This window comes from Lycorma delicatula, chromosome 8 (genome assembly GCF_047948215.1).
Source record: "Lycorma delicatula isolate Av1 chromosome 8, ASM4794821v1, whole genome shotgun sequence".
Classification (NCBI taxonomy): Eukaryota; Metazoa; Arthropoda; class Insecta; order Hemiptera; family Fulgoridae; genus Lycorma; species Lycorma delicatula.
Genome location: NC_134462.1, coordinates 72,105,716 through 72,128,463, shown reverse-complemented (window position 1 = coordinate 72,128,463; position 22,748 = coordinate 72,105,716). Strand labels below are relative to the sequence as shown.

The window sequence follows — 22,748 nt, the reverse complement described above, 5'->3', positions numbered from 1 at the left end:
TTTTTTTTTTTTTAAATTAGGATCTAAATGACTTTAATTTTAATATAAAATGGATTTTACAATTTTTTTGTAAAATTTATTTATCTATTTTTTTTTTAATAAACTTCACATATAAAAAGATTAAACAATCTATTATTCTTGTCATTATAACCCACCAGTTAGATAAGTATTATCACTGATTAACTATTACTAGAAATGTTTTGTGATACAGTAAAATCATGGTTAATTATTTTTTTAAATTTCAAAACTTAATTTTACCACTGTGATTTATTATTGAGGTTCAGTTAATGTGACTGACTCTGAATAAGTACAGTCTTGAATAAACTATTATCTAAAAAGATTATAATCCTAGTACTGTTTATTCATCTTTTGTTATTGTGAAATCAGTATTTCATTCTAATAAACAAGTGAGAAAGAGGAATTAAAAAAAAAAACACATCAGTGACTGTAAACTGAAGTTATAGGTGAACTGAGCAATCAATTGTAAATACACAGCAGCCCTAATTTTCATTAGCCTAACTGTACTACCGTAATTATATATTTTAGCAGTAAAATTAATTTTCTTCTCAAAAAGCTTCCACATCCAAAGAGAACAGATATTACCAACTGAAACTCTTTGCAGATTTCATATGATACTTTCATCTATATACTATATATATTAAGATTTATATTATTCCTCTGAATTGCAAGGTATATTTCTGTACCAGTAATCAATATTCTGTACTAGGTACATATATACACGAGATGCTACCCAAAAGTTCGGGGAATTTGAATTTTGCATGCGAACCATTGTTGGTACAACCTGCTGCCGCTAGATATGGCAAACAGTACTCTTTGTGAATCAGTGTTCTAACAGCTGTGATAGTGAGAGGCAGCATTGTTGACTTTCGTGCAGTTGTGTAACGTTGTGTTTTACTGCTTCGGCGAAGTTCTAAATGGCAGATTTTAAAGAGCAAACAACCTGCATCAAATTTTGCTTCATGCTTAAAAAAAACTGGTGCAGAAACCCATCACATGCATGTGGAAGCATTTGGTGACAATGCTATGAGTAATAGTAAAACTTTTTTGTGGTACAAACGATTCAAAGATGGACGAACAACAGTCGATGACGATGAACGTTCAGCGTTCATCGCGTTGATGTACAAGCGCAACACCGGAAAACATTGCAAAAGTGCGAGAGGCTATTGTTGCAGATTGTAGACAAATAATCCATGATGTTTGTGCAATCATACAAATATCATATGGGTCCATGCAACGCATCTTGTCAGACAATTTGAACATGAGACGCATTGCTGCAAAATTCGTACCACGACTGTTGAACAGCGACCAGAAACAAAATCGCGTAGCTGTCTGTAGTGAATTGAAAAATTCAGCAAGAGATGATCCTAACTGCATCTCCAACATCATAACCGGTGATGAGACATGGGTGTACGGGTATGTCCCTGAAACTAAGCAGCAGTTGTTGCAGTGAAAGTCACAAAGTTCACCGCGGCCAAAAAAAGCACGCAAAGTTCGCAGCAACGTGAAGTCCATGATGATTGTTTTTTTCGACATCAAAGGCATTATCCATAAGGAAGTTGTTCCTCTTGGTAAAACTGTCAATGGGATGTTCTATTGTGAAGTTTTGAAGCGGTTACGTGAAAGCATTAGGCGCAAATGTTCAGATTTGTGGGGTAACAACAGCTGGGTTCTGCACCATGACAATGCACCTGCGCACACATTGTTAGCCGTTCAGAATTTCTTGGCTTCCAAAAAGACAGTAGTGATTGCCCACACACCCTATTCGCCTGACCTTGCCCGGTGCGACTTTTTTCTCTTTCTGAAAATAAAATTTCAATTGAAAGGCCGTCGTTTAACACAATTCAGGAGATTTAGGAAGAAATACAGAACGTGCTTTGAACACTTACATCTGCAGACTTCCAGGGATACATGAAATCATGGGAAAATCGCTGGGATCACTGTATCAATGCCCAAGGGGATTACTTTGAAGGAGACAGTGGAAATTATAAGTTATGGTAAGCTATTTTATTTTTATGGTAAAATTCCCTGAACTTTTGGGTAGCACCTTGTATATATATATTTAGGCTTACCATATTTTTTGGGTCCAACCCAAGACATATTTTTAAAATTACTTAAAAGTTTTAACAATTTACTGAAACATTAAACTTTATTTATTCAGTTGTATTTTTCACTAGACATGATTTTTTCAGAAATGGTTTGTTTGTTTTAATTACATCATAAAATTCACAACAAGAAAGTTCTGAATTTTAACATTTAGCAGATGTTTAACAGTAGATACTGAAAGTCTACTCCTTTCTGCAGACCAAATGTTTCCTGTAACTGAAAAAACTCTCTCAACTGGAGCAGATATCCCAGGCAAAGACACTGCAAAATCAACCATTTTAGAAATATTGCAACATGAAATATCAGTCTTTTGAAACGCGTTAAAAATTGGTTTCCACTTCTCTTCAACAGTATCTGGTACTTTTTCAGAACTTGAACCAAAACCTACCCTTTGGTTTTGAATTACCTGGTTCAACAATGAATGTTCATTAAATAGATCAATATTTATAGAATCTTTTATAATTTCATTACAACGTGCACTCTCTTCTAAATCAGACCAGACAATTTCAGTTTGTAAATTTATCCACTGAAACTTACTAACTTTATCAAAACTGATTCTCCACAACTCTATGTATTGGATACTAGAATTATAAAAATTGTCTACGCTTGAGAAGGATTTTTGTTCCTGAACATCATTATTTTATTTTAAAGTGCATAGCAATTCTTTGGCAGAAGATGGTATAAATTTGTGGGTTTTTCTTTCCTGAAGTTGACGAATTAATTCAGAATATGTCTGAAATTCTTCTGTTGCTGTGATAGAATTAGCTTCCAATTTCAGAACTACATTATTAAATAACTGTTGAGTACCATATAAAAATTTCAAAAACAGTTCACTTTCTAGATTTTAAAAAATCAAATAATTTTGGGCATTTGTCACAAGATAAGAAGTATGATCAAAAATGGAAAGAATTCTTTCCACAGCAGGTAACAAACAAAGGAACATTGCGCTACTGTGTGACTAAGTTTTGTTACTTTTACTGTATATATGTAAAAATATTTATGAATTTTTATAATAACTTCTATGTCCAGGGGTAGAGAATCACATGCTGTTTGTGCTGAATTATGTACAATGTGGATTAAACAACAAATTCCTAAAATAGGTCTGGTCTATTTAAATACTTTGAACTTTTCTGAACACATTTTCATTTCCCTTTCTCTTTAAAGCACCAAATATTACTGTTAGTGTTATCAGTAGTATAACAAACCATCTTTTCTTCAAGTTTGTATTTTTTCACTCACTACAAAAGAAACAGAGTCAAAATTTGAGCAGTTTCACCTGACATTCATCAAAATTTAAAAGTTTAACTTGAATTCCCTCCTCCGGACTGAAATATCTTACAACAATCGGAACAAGTTTTACTTCACTTCTATTTGAGCTACCCATCGTTACTGTTACATAATTAATGTTTTCCAAAGAACGCAACACATTATCAATATAAATGGCAAAATAACATTAACAATAATTGCCTCGGTTTTGGTTCTAGGAGATGAAAATTTTGGGTCATATAACTTTTTAACCAGTTTAGATGTGCAGTCTGATGTTTTGAAACTGGGTTTGTTTATAGCAATGTGGTATGAAAATGTAGCTTCTTTAGCAGCACACTCCAGATCACTGTTTTTGTATTTCCATCTTTGGCTTTAAAAAAATCTCTTATGTTTGCTAAAGCAGTAGCATTAATAGCACACCTATGTTTAGCTGTCTTCACATGGTCTTCAATATCACCCTTTCCTTTATGCGTAACAGAAAATTCTTCAGTACATAGTGTGCAATAAATATGTTCATAGTTATTACCATCACACAATTTAAAAAATTTGTATTCCTGTTGCGGGTTAACATTAAACACACATTTTCTTTTGCCCATTGCTAAACGATGAGATAAAATGATCAAAAACTTGTAGACAAGTTACTTCACACATGAAAACAACATAAACTCATTGCCCCTGTTGTATCTCAAACAACCAAGTAAACATTTGTGACGAGACCGGTAGCCATGACTCTGTCAAAATCGATGTCAGCCTTGCTCCAAGGTCGGCTGAGAGATGCACGGCCATAAGAGAATGTTTAAAAATGCAATGTCCAACATATAGATCTAAAATTTAAAAAAATCCTTGCCAGTCATAAAATTCTCAAATCCTGGACTTTTTGCAACCCCGGACAGCACTAAAAAACTAGGACTGTCCAGGCTAATTCCAGACGTGCGGTAAGCCTATATATATTATTTGTGTGCATTTACACACACACACACACACACACACACACACACACACACACACACACACACACACACACACACAAAAGAAAACTTTGTAAATGAATTAAAATGAATTTATGGAATACATAAAAACACTGAAATTTTTTACTACCTTCATACATAAAACTGATCTTGAAGTTAAAGATTTAATATCCAAATAAGAATTAAAAAGGTATTTCTATTTTACTCTGTGATAGAATGGGATTGTCTTTGTCCTTCATGTGGAAGGTTCTGCATTCAAATCCAGGACTGGTCAGGTATTTCATGCAATATTCCCGTTCACAAGTTTCAAATTTACTGTCTGAGTCTGTTGGTTTTTAACTGTTGGTTCAGGTGAAAGAGCATTTCTGCTGGATATGTGGTTTCCGGCTTTATAACTGTGTTGTAGTGTCTTATTTTTACATTTATGGATTTATATATATTTTATTGTAGGTGTACTGGGTTAATTTTTGTGCTTTAACTAGTTTGTTTGTTTTTGTTTGGATTGAGGTTGTTTGTTATTATTTCTCCACGGAATTTAAATTTGATTACTATTCTGACTTTACTACTATTTATGTTTACTTCTTTTAATTGTGTTGGTTTTTAGAACATAATTTCTGTCTTTTCGACTGATATTTTGAGGCCAATCTTATTTGCAATGTTTTGAAGTTCTATTATCTGTGTTTTAGCTTTGTTGATTTCATTTGCTAGCAGTGCGAAGTCATCAACGAAACCAAGGCAATTTGTTTTGATTTTTTGGTCTATTTTTATCTTTGGAGGCATTTTTTACCCCAACCAATAGACACACAGAGGTGTTTCGGGATGTATTTGCTGAACTTTAGTAACTGATTCAGGACAGTAAAATGATCAAAAAAATTTATATTGACCTAAGACCTATTTTACTTTGTTTTCCTTCTGGACGCCATTTTGTGATTTTCAACAAAAAGATTATTTTTCAGGAACGGGTAAACGTACTTTAATTAAATTTGGCAAATCTATGACTAGTGCCTTATTCTACAAAATAAAAAATTTTGAAGTCACCTTCAAAAATGCCAAAATGGCATCAATCTTGGTTTTTTTATTCTTCAATATCTTTGTAATTATTTGTTTGATCAAAGTTTTACTTATTATAGAATTTATTAATCATTTTATTTTGAACAAAAGGACACCTCATTTGTAAAAATTTGTTGACAAACAATGAGTTATTGCAAACAATTACCTCGGCAGTACGCTTGGCAGTAAGCTGTAAATTTTTATTAATTTACTATTACTATTTATCATTAAAAATAATAATAAATGGAGGAAATAAGTGTGAAATAAGTGAAATGGAGGAAATAATAATAAGTGGAGGAAATAAAAACAGGTAAAAATTTATCAGCTTGCATTACGATGTGAAAGTATATATATAAGTATAAGTATATACCTCTGGAACAGAAATCCAGTTTAGTGAACAAAAAAAAAAAAAAAAATCTTTTCAAGAATAAGAGGTATACATTTTTTAAATTAATAATGAATTCACTTCCCACAAGCTTAAAGCATTATGTATACTACAATAAAAAAAGAAAGCTATAACAATTACTGAACATTTAAAATTTAATAATGACAAAGTGCTTAAGAGAAATAATACAGATAATTGAGTATTTATATCATTATTTTCTTACACAAACTTAAAATGATGATTTATGGTATTTCTATAGCAGCAGATTAATCTAGTAACTAAACAGTTAAGTTTTTAATTAGAGATGACTATGAGCATGGCTGTTTCCTATTTTTTTAACTTCATAACCTTTAATATATACACTGAGAAACTAATTTTCGATAACTGCTTATATTTATATAACATAAATTAGCCAAATTTAACAAAAAATTGAATTATTTTATACATATTTAATTGCATACATAGCAGCAGTTTACATTTATATATATATATGTGTGTGTGTGTGTGTGTGTGTGTGTGTGTGTGTGTGTGTAAGCTGTACTTACCCTTTCTATACATTATATACAATAATAATTTATTTATCTATTTTTATGTAACTTGTATTCATTTCTAATTTCTTAATAACTTCTTGATGAAGTTATTCCTAATAACTTCATCAGTTATAAGTTAAGTCAAACACTGTTTAATTTTTTTCAAAGAAATATGCATAAACAGTATTTTATACATAACAGTACAGATTTAAACAAAAATTAGACATACACAACTAACAAATTTTAAAATATTGTTTTATTATCAAAACAAATGTTACGTTTTATTTCCATGTGAAATTATACTTCATTATTGACATTTTATTAATAAGAAAAACAGAAAGTTTCTTTCTGTTTTTCTATATATACATATATTATGCACACACAACATTAAATGATAAGAAGACTACTTCCTGTCTGCGATGATAATAGTAATAATTATTTTAGGCGTCATATATCTTTGGCATTGAGCCTAAAAAACTAACCCCTTCTTCCACTTCCATCCCTTCTCATCAGTTCTGGCAAAGAAACAGCTTGATCAACTATCTAACTTTTAGTTAACTAAATATATACACAGATGTACACAAAGAAACATATATCTATAGATACAAGTGTCCTTCAGCAAGATAAATGAGGTCATACCTTTGACCCAAGTTCATTCATTCATTATGCTTATATATATATATATTGTAGGGTGATTCTGGAGGAAAAGGAAATAATCTGGAAACTGATTCTAGAGCTTAAAATACGGAAAAATCTTCATACAAACATAAATCTGAAAAAACTTCGTAAAAATTTCTTCCAGATTTAATTTCTGCTGGTGAAATGAGGTCATACTAAAATTTTTAAGGCGTTATATAAGGGGTAAACCTGATGTTTTCTTATGTTTTTTGACCTGAAAAATTGAATAAAACAGGTCTCAGAACTGTATCTTGTGTAGTCTTCATCAATTTTTGTTTTTAATAATAAAAATTGAATGTTTTTTGTTTTTCATTGACTTTATTACATCAGTTTTCTCAGGATTAAATATTCTCTACAAGTTTTGAAAATATAATTTACTCATTTATTAGTCATTTAAAAAAGTTTTTGTTCTTCAAACCTAAAAAAAAACATGCTTTTCGTCACTGAATTTTTCTTTTCACATTGAATATCATGAAAACTTAGGAAGATTTAGCTCTGGGATCTGTTTTATTAGATTTTTGAGGTCAAAGAACACACAAAACCATCAAGATTACCCCTTTCATAACACCTTAAAAATTTCACCTCATTTTAGTCGAGAAACTGAAATGTGGGCAAAATATTTTGCTAACCATAATTTTATAACAAAGCTTTTATGATCATTTTCTTTCTTATTTGAAGCTTTAAAATCAGTTCAAAAATGATTTCACTTAATTTTAAAATGATTTGGAAATTGCTTTAAATTTTAAAATGAAATGAACCTAATTATAAGTAAACATTTTTGTAAAGAACTGTTTCAATCAGGGTTTGGTAAATGGTTGGAATTCCTCTTTTGACTAAAATTAATTTTATTTTACTAATTTGTTTTTAAATGTTGATCCTTTTTTATTAATTTAAAAAATATTTGATCTTTGCTTCAAAATTTGTGTTTAATTTAAAATGCTTGAAGATTTTTTAATAACAACAATAAGCTTAATGAGTATTTAAGCTCAAATTTTTACTAGTTAGTGAACAGTTAATTCTCGAACATTAAAAATTTTGTAAAAAGAAATTCCTCACATCATTAATGTCATGAGAAAGAAAAAATTTCTATTTAATAAATAATACAGGTTTACCTTTTTATCACTACTGTTCTCAGCATCCTTGATATTGTTTTCATTACCAGATGGTGTTGAACTGAGTACAATAAATGCTTGTTCTTTAGAAGGTGAAAGTTCTGAAAAAAAAATCATTTGCAAAGATTCCTTACTAATAAATACTTTGTATTTAGGGACAAGAATTAACGTTTTAACAACATAAAGGCATTAGTTTTAAAAACTAACTATATGTGTGTTAAGTTTTTAAAAAAAGAAATATCTAAATGCTGAAAATTAATAAGGTTAATGGATTAACAATTTAATTAATTATTAATTAAATTAATAATAAACGAAACTACGAAAACCAGTTTTCGCAATATCTCGCATCTTCAGTTGGTATTAAATTTTATTTTTATAACATTAAAAATGTGGTGCTATAGGAGAATGTTAAAAATCAGATGGGTGGATAAAGTGACAAATGAAGAGGTATTGCGACAAATAGATGAAGAAAGAAGCATTTGGAAAAATATAGTTAAAAGAAGAGACAGACTTATAGGCCACATACTAAGGCATCCTGGAATAGTCGCTTTAATATTGGAAGGACAGGTAGAAGGAAAAAATTGTGTAGGCAGGCCACGTTTGGAATATGTAAAACAAATTGTTAGGGATGTAGAATTTCCAAAACAACACAGGAAATTATTAAAAAAGAATAGGTTTTAATGTTATAAAAATAAAATTTAATACAGACAAGATGTGAGATATCGCAAAAACTAGCTATTGAAAATTAATAAGGGAAGTTTAACTTATCTAATTGCTGTGTTTGGTGGTTTGTATTTTATATAATATTAAATGATACATAAATATAATTTTTTAAATAATTAGAATAAAGAAAATAAGTCTAAAGTTAAGAGAGTTAAAAAATTAAGAGAAATCATAGACTTGAAATTAAAGAATTCTGAACTGATGATATAAGGAAGATACTCAAAGCTGCATTAGTATAAAAATAAATATATGCTGTATCAAATGAAAATATAAGAATTAGGAAGACATTTTTAAATATATTTGTATGGAATGAAGCAATTAATGATAACAAAATATAGAAAACTGGAAAGCCAATTCCAAACATTACAAGAAGATTTGAAATGACCATTAAAAAGAATGTTAAAAAGCTAAATGGAATGATAAGGTTTGAAATGAAAAAGTTTTAATAAAATTGTAACTGGAGGGCTTGAAAGATTCTTAAAGAGTTAGGTTGATAGATCATATATTACAGCATCAAGTTTTAGTTAATTTTGTACCAGAAAAAATGTAGAAGCTAAAACTGTACTAAAAGACAAAGATTAGAATACATCAAGCAAGTAACTAATTTCTTTTTAAGTTGTTTGTAACAAACATGTTGTAACTAGAAGATTATAGTAAAACAAAAAGCAATGAAGATCCTGCATCCTTCACAACAAAATCATTTAATTTTTTATATATTGATAAATCTTTAGCTGTTTCTAAATTTCTAAACACTTTTAATTTTTTTTCTAAAAAAGAATATCTACTGTTAAAATACTGGCTATCTTTAACAGTAAACAATTTTATTTGCCTTATTATTTAATAATTACTAAAATGAATCACTTCAAGTAATTAAAGAAAATCAGTTAATATAATTTTTTTTTCTTTCAGAAATGAACGTTAGTTTACTAAAATAAAATATGTTATAAATAATGTAATTTAAAATATCATATAACACACCTCTCATAAAAATTTAAACATTACAAAAAACAAAGAAAATTAGGTATTAGACTAATACCTAATTTGCTGTTGATTAAATAAGATGTTTTTGATGGTTGGTGATGATATGTTAAATTAATTATTTTTTTTAATGATAAAAGAAAACAAATAATAATTTAACGATCATTTCTTAATTTTATTAAAACGTTAATAACACTGATTGATATTTCTGTCATTCAGCTCCAAGCAACTAACTGCCAGCAATTTATTTTTTTAAATGAAAACTACTGGAATTAGATGATTTTACCGAGATACCTGATTTTTTCCTAATCAAAAAAAGAAAAGTATGCTAACAATAATTAAAACACTTGAATAAATCATAATGAAAAATGACATTATCAAGAATAAACAATAATGAAAGAAAACATTTTGACATAATTAAACAATTTCTTTACTTTAAATTTTGTTTAGCTTGCCATTATAAATTACTAATTGTGAATATAATTTTTTATAATCCATTAGATTTTGGTGGTTGCACTATTTTGTAATTTATACACGAATTAATTTACTAGTATAAAATGTTTTCAAGATTGAGACAGCAAGATGGCCTAATGGTAATAGCGGTAAAGTAATCTTAATTAAGATTATTTTTAGATTTTTAAGAACCCTAATGTAAACAAAGATGGAATTCAATGGTAGCAACATACAAAAAGGTTTGTGGCTCCAATATCCATCTATTAAAATGGACTATTAACCACTAAAATAAAATTCATATTAATCATAAAAGTAAACTGATTTTGAATATATTTTATATCATTAATAACAAAATGATTGGCAATTCACAATATAATTTACTAATTTGGCTTGCAAAAAGGATGAATAAAATGATTCAACCAGCTATTAAAAACAATAAACTGCTTGTAGAATATACAATAAAGAGAAAACAAAATGAAACTTTAATACCATAAACTAATAAGTAAAAGCTTATGAAATTTTTCTAGTTAAAAATCATATTTTTTATATTAAAAAAAATAATAATAATTACCTCCAGGAATGACAGTTTGTTGAACTAATGAATCAATCTTTTGATTTGCTGTATTAATTGAATTTATCTCTTGAAGCTTTTTAAACTTATCATTATCAAGTAATTGTGACGATGACATCAGAAAAGACGTTTTCTTCTGATAAATTTTTATAATACTATCAGTAGCTTCTTTAACAGATTTATGAAGTACACTATCCATAATATTTTCAATATTATTTTTTTCTTCTCTTTCTTTATCTTTCTTAAGAGCAGTAATAAAAGGCGTTTCAAAATCTAAGTCTTTATTCAGATATTTATTAGAAAGTTTATCAGAAAATATTTTTTGTGAAAATGACAAAGAATCTTTTAATATATCTGAAAATATTTTATCTGTTATTCTATCAATTCTTTTATCCTTAATATTACATAAATTATTTTTATTAGTTTTATAAGAGAATAAATCATCATCGCTATCATTATGCAATTCTTCTTTAATAAGATTTTCCTGAATTAAAACATCATCATTATCACCATCATCAGTACTGTACATTACTTCTTTTACTTCAACAACTTTTTCTTTTTCTGTAACAAATACTTTAATAACATCTTCGATCTCATTACTAAGATCATCTTCATGAATTGAAAATGATTTATCGCTATCAAAATTTAATTTTTCATTAAAATTATTAATATTATCCAATTCAGTACCTGTAGAACTTTTACTTTCAAATGAATCTTCTAGTTTTAATGAACCAGAATCATCTGAAGATTCTTTTAAATCTATTGATTCAGATATAATTTTCAAACTTTCTTCATCATTTAGTTCTTTTTTAAATTTTTTATCTTCAATGTCTCCTAACTTTGCTTCTTCTTCTTCACCTAAATAAGTTTCTTCTAATTCAATTTCTTCATCATCATCATTATTTTCTGCTTTTTTTACATCTGAAAAACCTAAATCTAATCCTGATTTTATAGATTCAGAAGAATGTTCCTCTGGTATACTTGGTGATAGTATAGTATCTGATAGATTAACATCATTAGATTTATCTAATAATAAATTAATAGGAACTTTATCGGAATGTATGGGTGAAATTTGATCTATATCACTTTCATTATCAGTACTCAACTTATCATCTATACTTTTATCATTACTCTCACTTTCTATATTAACAAGAGGCAAAGGAAACTTATTTTCTAATGAAAAATCTAATTCGTTACATATTTTGGATTTATTGGAACAAACTTTTTCAATATTGTCAACATCATGATCAGAATAATTTTCTGAAGATTCAATATCGCTCTCAAAAGTATCGATCACAGAATTTTCGGAATGTATTATAGGAACATCATTAGTAATTGAGGAACTATTACGATCGTGACTATTTTCTGATATATTTACTTCACTACGATCAGATTTTTCTTCTATAGTCTTTGCTGAATCATCAGTGTTCTGATAATCGCTTCGAATACTTTTTATTGAATTATCAGAGTCCAAATGATCATTATCTTTAACTGACTTTTGTAAAGTATTTTCTACATCTTGATGCTCACTCTGTACAGTTATTATAAAATTACTTGAACTCAAATGTTCATTTGCTGTTGATACTTCTTGTAATTCAGCAGATTCTGTATGTTCAATCTGTATATTCTTTTGAGAAATATCAGAACTGGGAGATTCTTCAAGCTCTTTTATGGACCTAGGAGATTCTTCTGGTTCCTCCATAGACTTAAATCCTTCATCATTTACTTTAAAGGATTCGATAATCGATAAATTATTTTCTTCAACTTCATTTACAGATTCTATCGATTTTTCACCTGTTGTATTTTCTTCAATTCCAGGTAATTCTGATTCTACTTTAGAATCAGATGATATACCTTTAGATTCTAAGTCATTAATTTCCTCACTATAAATCTGTTCATCAGATATGCTTTCTGTAACAGAATTTTTATTTTCTTCCAAGCACTCTTCGACATCAGAAGTTTTATCACCAAAAAAATCAGCAGCATCAATCCATTTTCCAGATGATGATTCAACCTCTTCTATAATATCTGGTTTATTGCTTGTTTCAATCACTTCTGAAACACTGTCCGTTGATTTAGTTACAACATCTATATCGCTTTGAACCTCTACTGAATGCTGAATCTGTTGTGGACTCTGGATTGTAGTTTCTAAACTAGAAGCTTCAGATACAGATTCATCTGAAGCGACAGATTTCTTTTCTTGCTTGAATGATGTTTTATTCATTACATTATCTGGTTTTCGTAATGTCACGCGAGTTTGTTTAATTAATGGTTTCATTATCGGAATGGTTGATGCATCCATATCCTGTTCTAAATCTTTACGGACTTGTTCTATATATACATCATAAGCCTGAAAGAAAAAAAAAGTTGCTAACATTCATTCATTAAAGCATATAACATAAAATGATAATTCAATTATAAGTTATCACATAAATATAGACAATGAATATTGCATTAAATATTACAATACAAGAAAACTTTGATAAAATTATATAAACTTTATAAATTATAAACTTATTACAGTCAGGGGTGGTTTAAATCGTGAAAAATATATTACTTGTCAATGTTTAGAAAGTAAAACATATATGAACAGCAGTGCTACCTGGAATCTCTGAAGTAATATTGGGGCTTGTAATATCATAGAGAATTCTGCAATAGAACATTATAGGTAACTAGAAGCCATTTGCAAGTGCAGTCTGATTGATTATTGAGTTTTCTAAATTTTGACAAATAATACTTGAATAACATAGTACATAGTTAAATATAAAGTATATTTTAATATAAATTTTTGTAACATAAGAAAAACTTGAAAAGTAATGTAATACAAACAATTTTTTTTGGTAAAAGCTCAATTGGTCTAGATTTGGGTTGTTTTTTTACATGCATTCACAGAAGTTTTAAAAGCAGTGAATGCATCTAAATGCAAAGGACCTATGCTTTCAACATCATCATCATCATCATCTTTTCATTAGCAGCAATCATGTGTAAGCCTTACTTGTTTTTCTTTTATACAGTTACAACTCTCAAAGATCTATTTCCTACAAATACTTTTTTTTAAATTTAGCAATAATGTCATATTCTTTCAGATGCAGAGTGGCTCTGACATTAGGAAGAACAGAATGATTACAAAATTTTCATGTACATTTGGGAGAGTAGGTTCATTATGTATGAGAAATAGCACTTTCCACAATTCGTTCAATGAAATATTTATATTATTTTTCATATATCTTAATGTTAGTCTATTCTACAGTATATTAAGACTACAGACATTTGGATGAATAGGGCTGGATTATATTTTTTACTGTAATATCTAATAATAATTTTAACCATCAAACTACCTAATTTATGTATAAAACATTCACATAATACTGGTAGTATATAAATTAATGAGTGCATTTCAAACATGAATAAAAAATAAACATTAACATACCAATCTGTATTTTGTTTCAGATAGGGCAGATGTAATAGTTTGTGCCAACCTCGAACAAACATAGCGGCTCCGTGGTGATGAGGTGGCAACTCCAGTACCAATCGTTAATATGCAGAAAAAAGCAATCTATATTCTAAAGTTTTGCTTTAAGTACAGCTATGAGAACATTCTAGAGTTTGGCTTTGCTAAACATTTTTGCTTTGAGTACAATCATGATCCTCCTAGTAAGGACTCCATAGAACATTGGTATCATGAATTTAAGTTAACATGAAATGTATAATGCAGGAAGATGCTAGCAGTCTATCAACTGAGAGAAGATAAACTGACCTGTTGCTTGTATGAAATTGGGAATATCATGATTGACAGCTTAAGATTATGCTAAGTGTTTACAATTTCAATTGTTGCATGCAATGCAAGCTACAATAAACTATGGAGGATATCTCTAAAGTAAAGACCACTGGGAAATTTCTCTCCTTAAGGTTAGCAAACCTGTGTCATTCATGGCCACACTAGTAATGTACATACTGCATTGTTGTCTGTAAGTTGTCATGTTGTAGTATTTTTGATTGCGTGTGAGTTATTATGTTATAAAATGTAGGTAAATTGATGTTGTCGCCGATGTGAAATACATGGAGTCATATGTTTTTTAAACCATCAAAACGTTAAGCCGGTTGAAATTCATAGGCAGTTGTTTCTGTGTACGATGATAACGTAATGAATGAAAAAAGACATCAGAAAATGGTACGAAAGCTTCAGAAATAACAGAATTTACTGTGCATGATGAAGAACATTTGGGGAGGCCCTCGATAATCACCAAGGGTTTGTTGAAACGCGTTGATGATGAAATCAGATCATTGCTCAATGCTTTCCGACCAGGCCCTTCTTTTTCCTGATGTTTCAAGAGCTGTTCATGTCGCATTGTTTGTACCATTTAGGCTTCAGAAAGGTTTGGGCACGTTGGGTGCCACATGTCTTAACGAATGTCACAAAAAATCCAAATGGGATCTGTTTTGGAATTTTTGATGCACTACACAGATAAAGGTGATGAGTTCCTTAATTCAATTGTTACTGGCGATGAAACATGGATTTTGTATTACACACTAGAGAGAAAACGGCAGTCAAGTGAATGGCATCATCCTCAGTCACCAACCAGACCTGGACAAAAATCAAGCCACAGCTATTTGGCCACAGTCTTTTGGGATTGGTTTGGCATACTGCTGATTCATTTCATACCACGTAGAACAACTAGAAATGCAGAAGACTGCTGCGAAACTCTATGTAAGTTATGGTGCACCATTCAAAATTGGCAACGTGGGTGGCTGACTGACGGTGTCATCCTGCAGCATGATAATGTAAATCCACATGTTGCAAGTCTGAAACGTGATTTACTGAGAAATTTACTTAGCTCCTTTCATTTGTTACGGTAATTTGTTCATATTACCACTTGTTTCGGAAATTGAAAGAATTTTTGAGTGGTAAGCAATTCGCAGGTGACGAACTTAGAAATGCTGTTAATCAATGGCAATGGGTAATGGAGGTCGTGCTTGGGAGTGTGTTCTTACACTCCTGGGTACAGTTTTACTGACTTAGCATGACAGTTTATGATTGAATTGAAGTGCACTATTAAGGGGCAATTAACGAACCTTAGTTGCAATCAACCCGCTTTCCAAGCAGGCCTCACAGTTGGAGCTGAAGTGGGAGACTAGAGGTTATACTCAGACCCTGGACGGACCAAACCTGAGGTCCTATGGGATTATGTGTTTGGTTTGTTTGCACTCCAATCACAAAATCAATTTATTTTTGCTATCGTAGCAATCGGCAGTTTACTGAATGATGGTTGTTTAGTGGCATATTAGGTGGCAGAACGTTTAGGTATTAGCAAAATTAGGTGCAGGGTCTTCATGCTTTTGCGAGTTTGGTAGAGCAGAGTAGTTCCAGAGGGCTATGTGGTAGTATTATCAGCTGTCTGATGCCTTCGGAGAAGGCATTTGCATTAGTGGCATCTCACCAAGGCCGGCTGATTACTGAGGAATGTTTATCACTTCGAGGGCTAGAAGATGTCCTCCGATTAAGCCAATGATGGCTAGGAACAGAGGGGGTGATATGGCAACCGCAATGTTACAAGGTGGGTTTTCTTCTCTCTTGGGAGAGGAATTGAAATGTTAATCAGTGGTTAAATGGACTGGCGGCAGAAGAATACAACAAGGGTATATTGAGGCTTGTGTATCACTACGATATATGTCATAACTACATAATAAACAAACCATTCTTCTTTGCCAAGCCATAATATTAGCACCTTAATATATTAAAGTAAAATTATTAAGATAAATGTTGTAAATAAAATTATTCAAAATTATCTTTTTTACATAAAAAAAAAAACATTCATGTGAGTACTTCATTTTTTTATTCATCTTGGTAATGTATTTAATAATATTTATTACTGCCACATACAGTTGCTACATTATAAATTATAATTTACTGCATAACAGACTATTTCAATCAACATTTAAATTTATTCATTTAAGTATTGTATAGTTATTAAATCTAGTTTGGATAAGTAGTTCAAATAATACTGGGTTTGTATTCTAACTGTAAATTTAATAATTTTATTAATATAACTGTTTTGTTTCAAATCATTGTTTTAATTTCTCCTCAAGCCTAATTAACTCCACTATATGATTTTTTTACAGTATTTTACAGATTTCTTTTTACTCAATTTTAGAATGAGAATTTTTAAAACTTTTGAAATCTGATTAGGACAGCAAAAAAGTAAAAAGTATCTAGAAAAATAACATTTTCTGTTCAGTTTACTTATCACAGATTAGTATTCCAAGTGAGAAATTAAACTAATAATTTAGGGTAATCTTTCTGAAAAGTGGAATGTATTTTTTTATCTAACTACAACATAAAAGGTGTTAGAAAAAAAGGTGTTAGAAAGTTAACACCTTAACTTAGAAAGTTAACAAAAACTAAACATTAAATATAAACTGATGTTTTTTACTACATAAAACACTTGTCCATTAATACGATACCATAACTCTATATCAGATAATAAATTATGAGAATGTAATGTTTTAAGACTATATTTTTCAGAAGTTCATCAAGATATTGAATAACAAAATAACAATATACTAACTTAAGTTATAAATTGAAATTCAAAAACAAGGAAAATTGAAGTGATAATTTAAATGCATAAAAGAAATATCAGGACTATTTCAGATTGTATGTTATGTTTTATCATTATTAATGAAGAAATGAACTTACATGTAAGATGAATGAAACGTATGCTTTAATTAAAACATATGTTAAATCCTGAGATAAGATAAAACAATATCAATTTACAAATAACTGATATCATACGCTCCAAGCAAGTACTCTGATACATGTTATAAAAACACTGAGAAACCAGATTTTGACCCAATAATGAGACTAAATTTTTAAGTATCATCATTATAAATTCCAAGTAAAATACAAGCACTTCTTTCTTATGAATAAGTGCTCCTCACTCATACAATAATAGACAAGTTACAATAATAGTGCTGCCATCAAATGAAACTCACAAAAGTACTTAAAAGGAATTATAAAGTATGATAATTTGCTGCACTCTACTGGACAAGGCTACACTGGAATAATTATATATTTTATATTTTGTTTTCTGATTTTTTTTAAAGACATTAGATATAAATATTATATTTTACAGTACTGTTATTGAATGTGTTAATAAAAATCTTATTAACCTGAGAAGTGTTTCCTTTACTGATGATAAGGAAAATAGCAATAAAACTTTATTTATTAATAACACATATTAAATATGCCAATAAATAATTACAATATGAAAATAAATGAAGTATTTGATATTGCTAATGAAATGAAAAGTTGCCTTTTGAATTATTTTGTACAATATGACAATTACATTTCTCATTTTTAAAGATTACAGAAAGGCATAAGAAATGAAATAGAGATTTATTTATATGCTGGGAAATATTTACTGCTTTTATATATATATATATATATACGTCATATACGGACATAATGTTTAGGATTGGATTTTTTAATTTTTTTCCAAAATAACAATTTTAGCAAGTCAGATCAAGCCTCTACGAGGTGAACCTGAATATATCCAGTACAAATAGGAGAAATTATTTTGGAGAACTGAATCTAAACAAACCTCATTTCATCTATCATCCAGTCTTACCCCACTATCACCTCACTAGATCGCATCTACAGTTGTAACTTGCGACCTAGTCCCATCACAAGTGATACCTTGACATTCAACCATGAAAGGTCTTTCAAGGAATACTCCGTTAGCTAAACTTAGCAACACTATAGTTCAGAGAAGGCAACACTCGGGTACATTGGACTGCCATTTAGAAGATAACATGCGATTGGAAACATAGGAATGCCCTAATGCCACACATATGATAAAAATAATACAAAATCCAAAATCAAACCAAAGCAAATCACATAAATTTTCACAAACAATGTAAACTCACTCATGCAAACAGGTAAACTAAAAATAATAACTGACCTAATGGACCAATGCAAAATTTTCATCATGGGATTGCAGAAAATAAGAAACATCGATCGGATGCCATAGAATTATCTCATGGTTATAGGGTCTACAAAATATACCTGGGATGAGGTTGATGAAGTATCCCACAATTTGGAACAGGCTTTTTGGTCAGCCTCAAAATTCCCAAGGTCAAGTCACAATTCCCAAGGATCTCAACTCACCCAAAAAACATCTAATAAAATCTGCACCATAATAAATTCCCATGCTCCCATTAATAAAAACAAATCTCCAAAGACTAAAGAAACAGAAAGGTTCTAGGACCTACAGAACCAGACCATAAATAACATCCTCAAAAATCACATTAAACTAATCGGAGGCTTCAACACTCAACTAGGCAGAGAAAGAAGATAACATGACATCACTGGAAAATGGCCCACCCGAAAGAGAACAAATGAAAACAGATAGACTCATAGATTACTGAAGAAACCACAAGCTAATCTTGAAATCAACATATTTCAAGAGGAAACCTCAAACGTGGAAACACCCCAACTACAATAAAGGAGAATGCAACTAAATCATGACTTCATTGAAAAATACCATCACAAAGAGATCTACAACGCAAAAGTCCTCCAAGGAGTAGACACATGTTCAGACCACTACATAGTCAAAATTAAAATTAAATTCACTCCCCAAAGGAATCAACAAAACAAAGCCCCTAAAACTAAAAAAAAAAAAAATAGCCCAACTAATCAAGAATGAAAATTACCAAAAAGAAACTGAAAAAATAACAGCCAAGGGTAAACTCTAAGACCTAGTCAACCTTAAATAAATCGCAAAAGAATTGTCCGGAATAAAACCCCATAAAACTATCAATGGTGTAACAGTGAATGTGATGAAACAGTGGAGAAGAGACATCAAACATGGCTTAGCAAAGCTACTGGAGAGCTGTCTAGATCAGATCATGGGTCTTAAGCTTATTAACAAACAACCTAAACGAAAAAACTTCAATCCAAACAAAAACAAACTAGTTAAGCACAAAAATTCACCCTTTCACCTACAGTAAAAATATCTATCCATAAACCCAAAAATAAAACTCTAACAATAGTTATAAAACCAGAAGCCACATATGCAGTAGAAGCAGTCTTTCACCTGAATGAACAATGAAATACTGACAGACTTGAGAAAACTGAAAGATCCTGCATTAACAAAAAGTACCAGACAGGCAGTGCCCAACAAAGTTGTGTATAAACAGTTAGAACCCATTACTGATACCATGTGTAAGAGACCACGATTCTTTGGACAAATCATAAGGATGCGAGATGCAAGAATTCCTTCCTCCATTTTGCAAGGTCAAGTTTTAATGGTTTACAAGCTGTGGATCAATTTTAATCAAGTTTTAAGAAAATAATAAAAGCATATAAAATTTCACACAATTGTCATACAAACCTTTTTGAATTTTGATTGAGGTTATTCTTCCAGATAATAAATAACATGTAATACCCGGTACACTGAGTACTTTAGCTTGTTTGCTTATATAGTACAGGAACACTGAGTACTTCAGCTTGTTTGCTTACGTAGCACAAACTATTTTAAGCATATCAAGAATTAGTAAGACCATTATCCCTGCCTGTTAATGTGAGTGTTGATAATTTGTTTAACTGACATAAATATTTTCACTAGGACTGGAATGTAATAAAGCCAATATTAATCAATAAACCAGGATTTAAGGAATTACTCTTATGACAGGACATACACAGAATTTTCATTTTATTTTCAGAAGTTATAAATATAATAAATTTGAATAAATAAAAAGAATTAATAAAATATATATTTTATTAACTCTTTATATATAATCAAATTTAATTTTAAATAAAATTCAATTAGTAGAGAAATAAAGACTAGAATTAAAATCTTTTTGAAAATATATAAATAAAAACTAGAAATAATTTCCATTATAACTGAAATTGTTCTGAATACCATATGTATTGTTAACCTAAGCTTATTGGGATAGTCTTACATTTAATTATAACAAGAATTCAAAACTTTTTCTACGCCCTACCAAGGTCAATATAAATAGAACCCAATATAGATATAACATTAACGGGGTCACAGTACAAAATGTTAATCCTGCCTAAGATATGTGGGGCGTAGCAGCCAATATATTAAGTAATACTAATACAAAGAAAAAAGTATTGAAATATTAAAGATAAGTTTTATGACTGACCTGAATTTGTTTTAACAATGACTGTTCTTTGGCTTTCAACCTTTCTCTTTGAGCTCGTTTTTGTTCTTTACGCAATTTTTCAGCTTCCAGTTTTCTTTGGCGTAACTGTTCATGTAATGCTGATAATCGCACTTCCAAATCACTTTGTTCTGAAAACGTTTCTAAGAAAAATCAAAGGTTATTTATTAAAGAAAAATTTTGGTTACATGCAACTGAAAATAAATTAAAAAGCAAAACAATAAATCATTGTTTTTATGACTTGATAAAGTAACTGAAAGAAGAAATAACTTCTTTAACAATCTGAGACATGGTCATTCATAATAAGTTTGTATGCTGCAGCAGAAATTGGTATCACTGCTTTGTCAGCTATTATCATCATTCATTAAAAAAGTTTAAATATTCTGTCGTAAGTATGCAACCTAAACTAATATCAAGCTAACTTTTAAAATTTGGATGTTTTTATTCAGTTCAAATAATTTTCAGTTTTATTTTTATCAGGATATTCAGACAGTAACTTAACTTTATCAATGAGCTCCTTGGTTTTAAAATGCTAGGCAGCTGGCCAAAACTTATTTTTGGTGATAAGAAGCTAAATTATTCAATGAAAAGTCCAAATGTAAAGGAATTATAGAAAATCTCCCTCTTTAATTGTTTATAGTTTGTGTTCATATTTTTTGGTTAATGTTGTTGTTTTGGTTGTGTACAAGTTTATATTTTGTGTTTACATGTTTACTATGTGCTTTTGTTTTGGTTGTTATTTTATTTATTTGTAACCGTTGGATTTTTTGATTGAAAATTCAACTGTTAAAAAATCTTGTAGGCTTATTTATTTATATTTTGGTGATTAGTTTGTGTATTTTCATTTTACTTTTGTTTTGGTTTAAGTTTAGGTTATGTATATGTTTATAGTTTTTGTTCAAGTTTTCAGTTTATGTTTTTACTGTTTCTGTTTTGGTTCTTTATATGTTTACAGTTGGATTTTTGTTTTGTTTGGGTTAGTTTTAGTGTTTCAGTGTTCTCAAAGTTTGGTATTTTCTTTTGTTTATGTTCTTATTGATTCTGTTTCTGTTCTGGTTGTGAATTTGTTTATAGTTTTTGTTTTTACTTTGTTTTGTTTGGGTTAGTTTTGTGTTTGTTTCAGTGTTCTTCAAGTTTTGTATTTTCTTGGTTTCTGTTTTTGTTGATTTTTGTTTGATGTTTGTGTTGAGCTCACCTTTTTTACAATTTTCAAGTGGTGTAGGATTAGGCAGCTCGATCGGTATGGTCTTACTTAAGACCATTAAAAGACAGTTTAATTAGGTTAGTGGTGGTATACCGATGGGAATGTCATTCATGGCATTTGCATTGGTGACATTCTGACTGAGGCATTTGAGACTGAAAGATTCTGTTGCTGAAGTATTGAAGGTAACCTCTGGTAAAGCCCCAATGGCTAGGTATGGAGGGGGGTAGAGTAGTGAAATAACAACCATGGAGGGTGTCATCCATACAGGATCAGAATGTTCAAGTATGGAATTTGCAGAATCGGGTCATATATTGGGAAGTAGAATAACAGTATCCTTTGAGAGCATCTTATTCTGCTGTTTTAGATTGATCTTAAGACATCAAATTAAAAATTTTAAAGAAGCTTAAGAGCTTTTTAAAATTTTTAATTTCTAACATTATTGTGTTCCTGGATTTCAAAAATTCTGTCAGAAAAATTTCCTTGTAGACTCAAAATATTGTAGCCATCATTTATTTTTTGGT

General features: G+C 29.8%; 1 protein-coding gene across 1 annotated transcript in view; it reads right to left on the bottom strand.

Annotated features, from left to right (window-relative positions):
• LOC142329480 (uncharacterized) overlaps positions 1–22,748 on the bottom strand; it is a 72,389-nt gene that overhangs the window by 15,445 nt on the left and 34,196 nt on the right. Inside the window, exons 11-13 of the mRNA XM_075374150.1 lie at positions 21,006–21,166; positions 10,839–13,188; positions 8,114–8,214 (exon numbers count right to left, since the gene is read on the bottom strand). Coding sequence (XP_075230265.1) covers positions 8,114–8,214; positions 10,839–13,188; positions 21,006–21,166 — 2,612 coding nt within the window. The remainder of the gene's footprint in view (positions 1–8,113; positions 8,215–10,838; positions 13,189–21,005; positions 21,167–22,748) is intronic.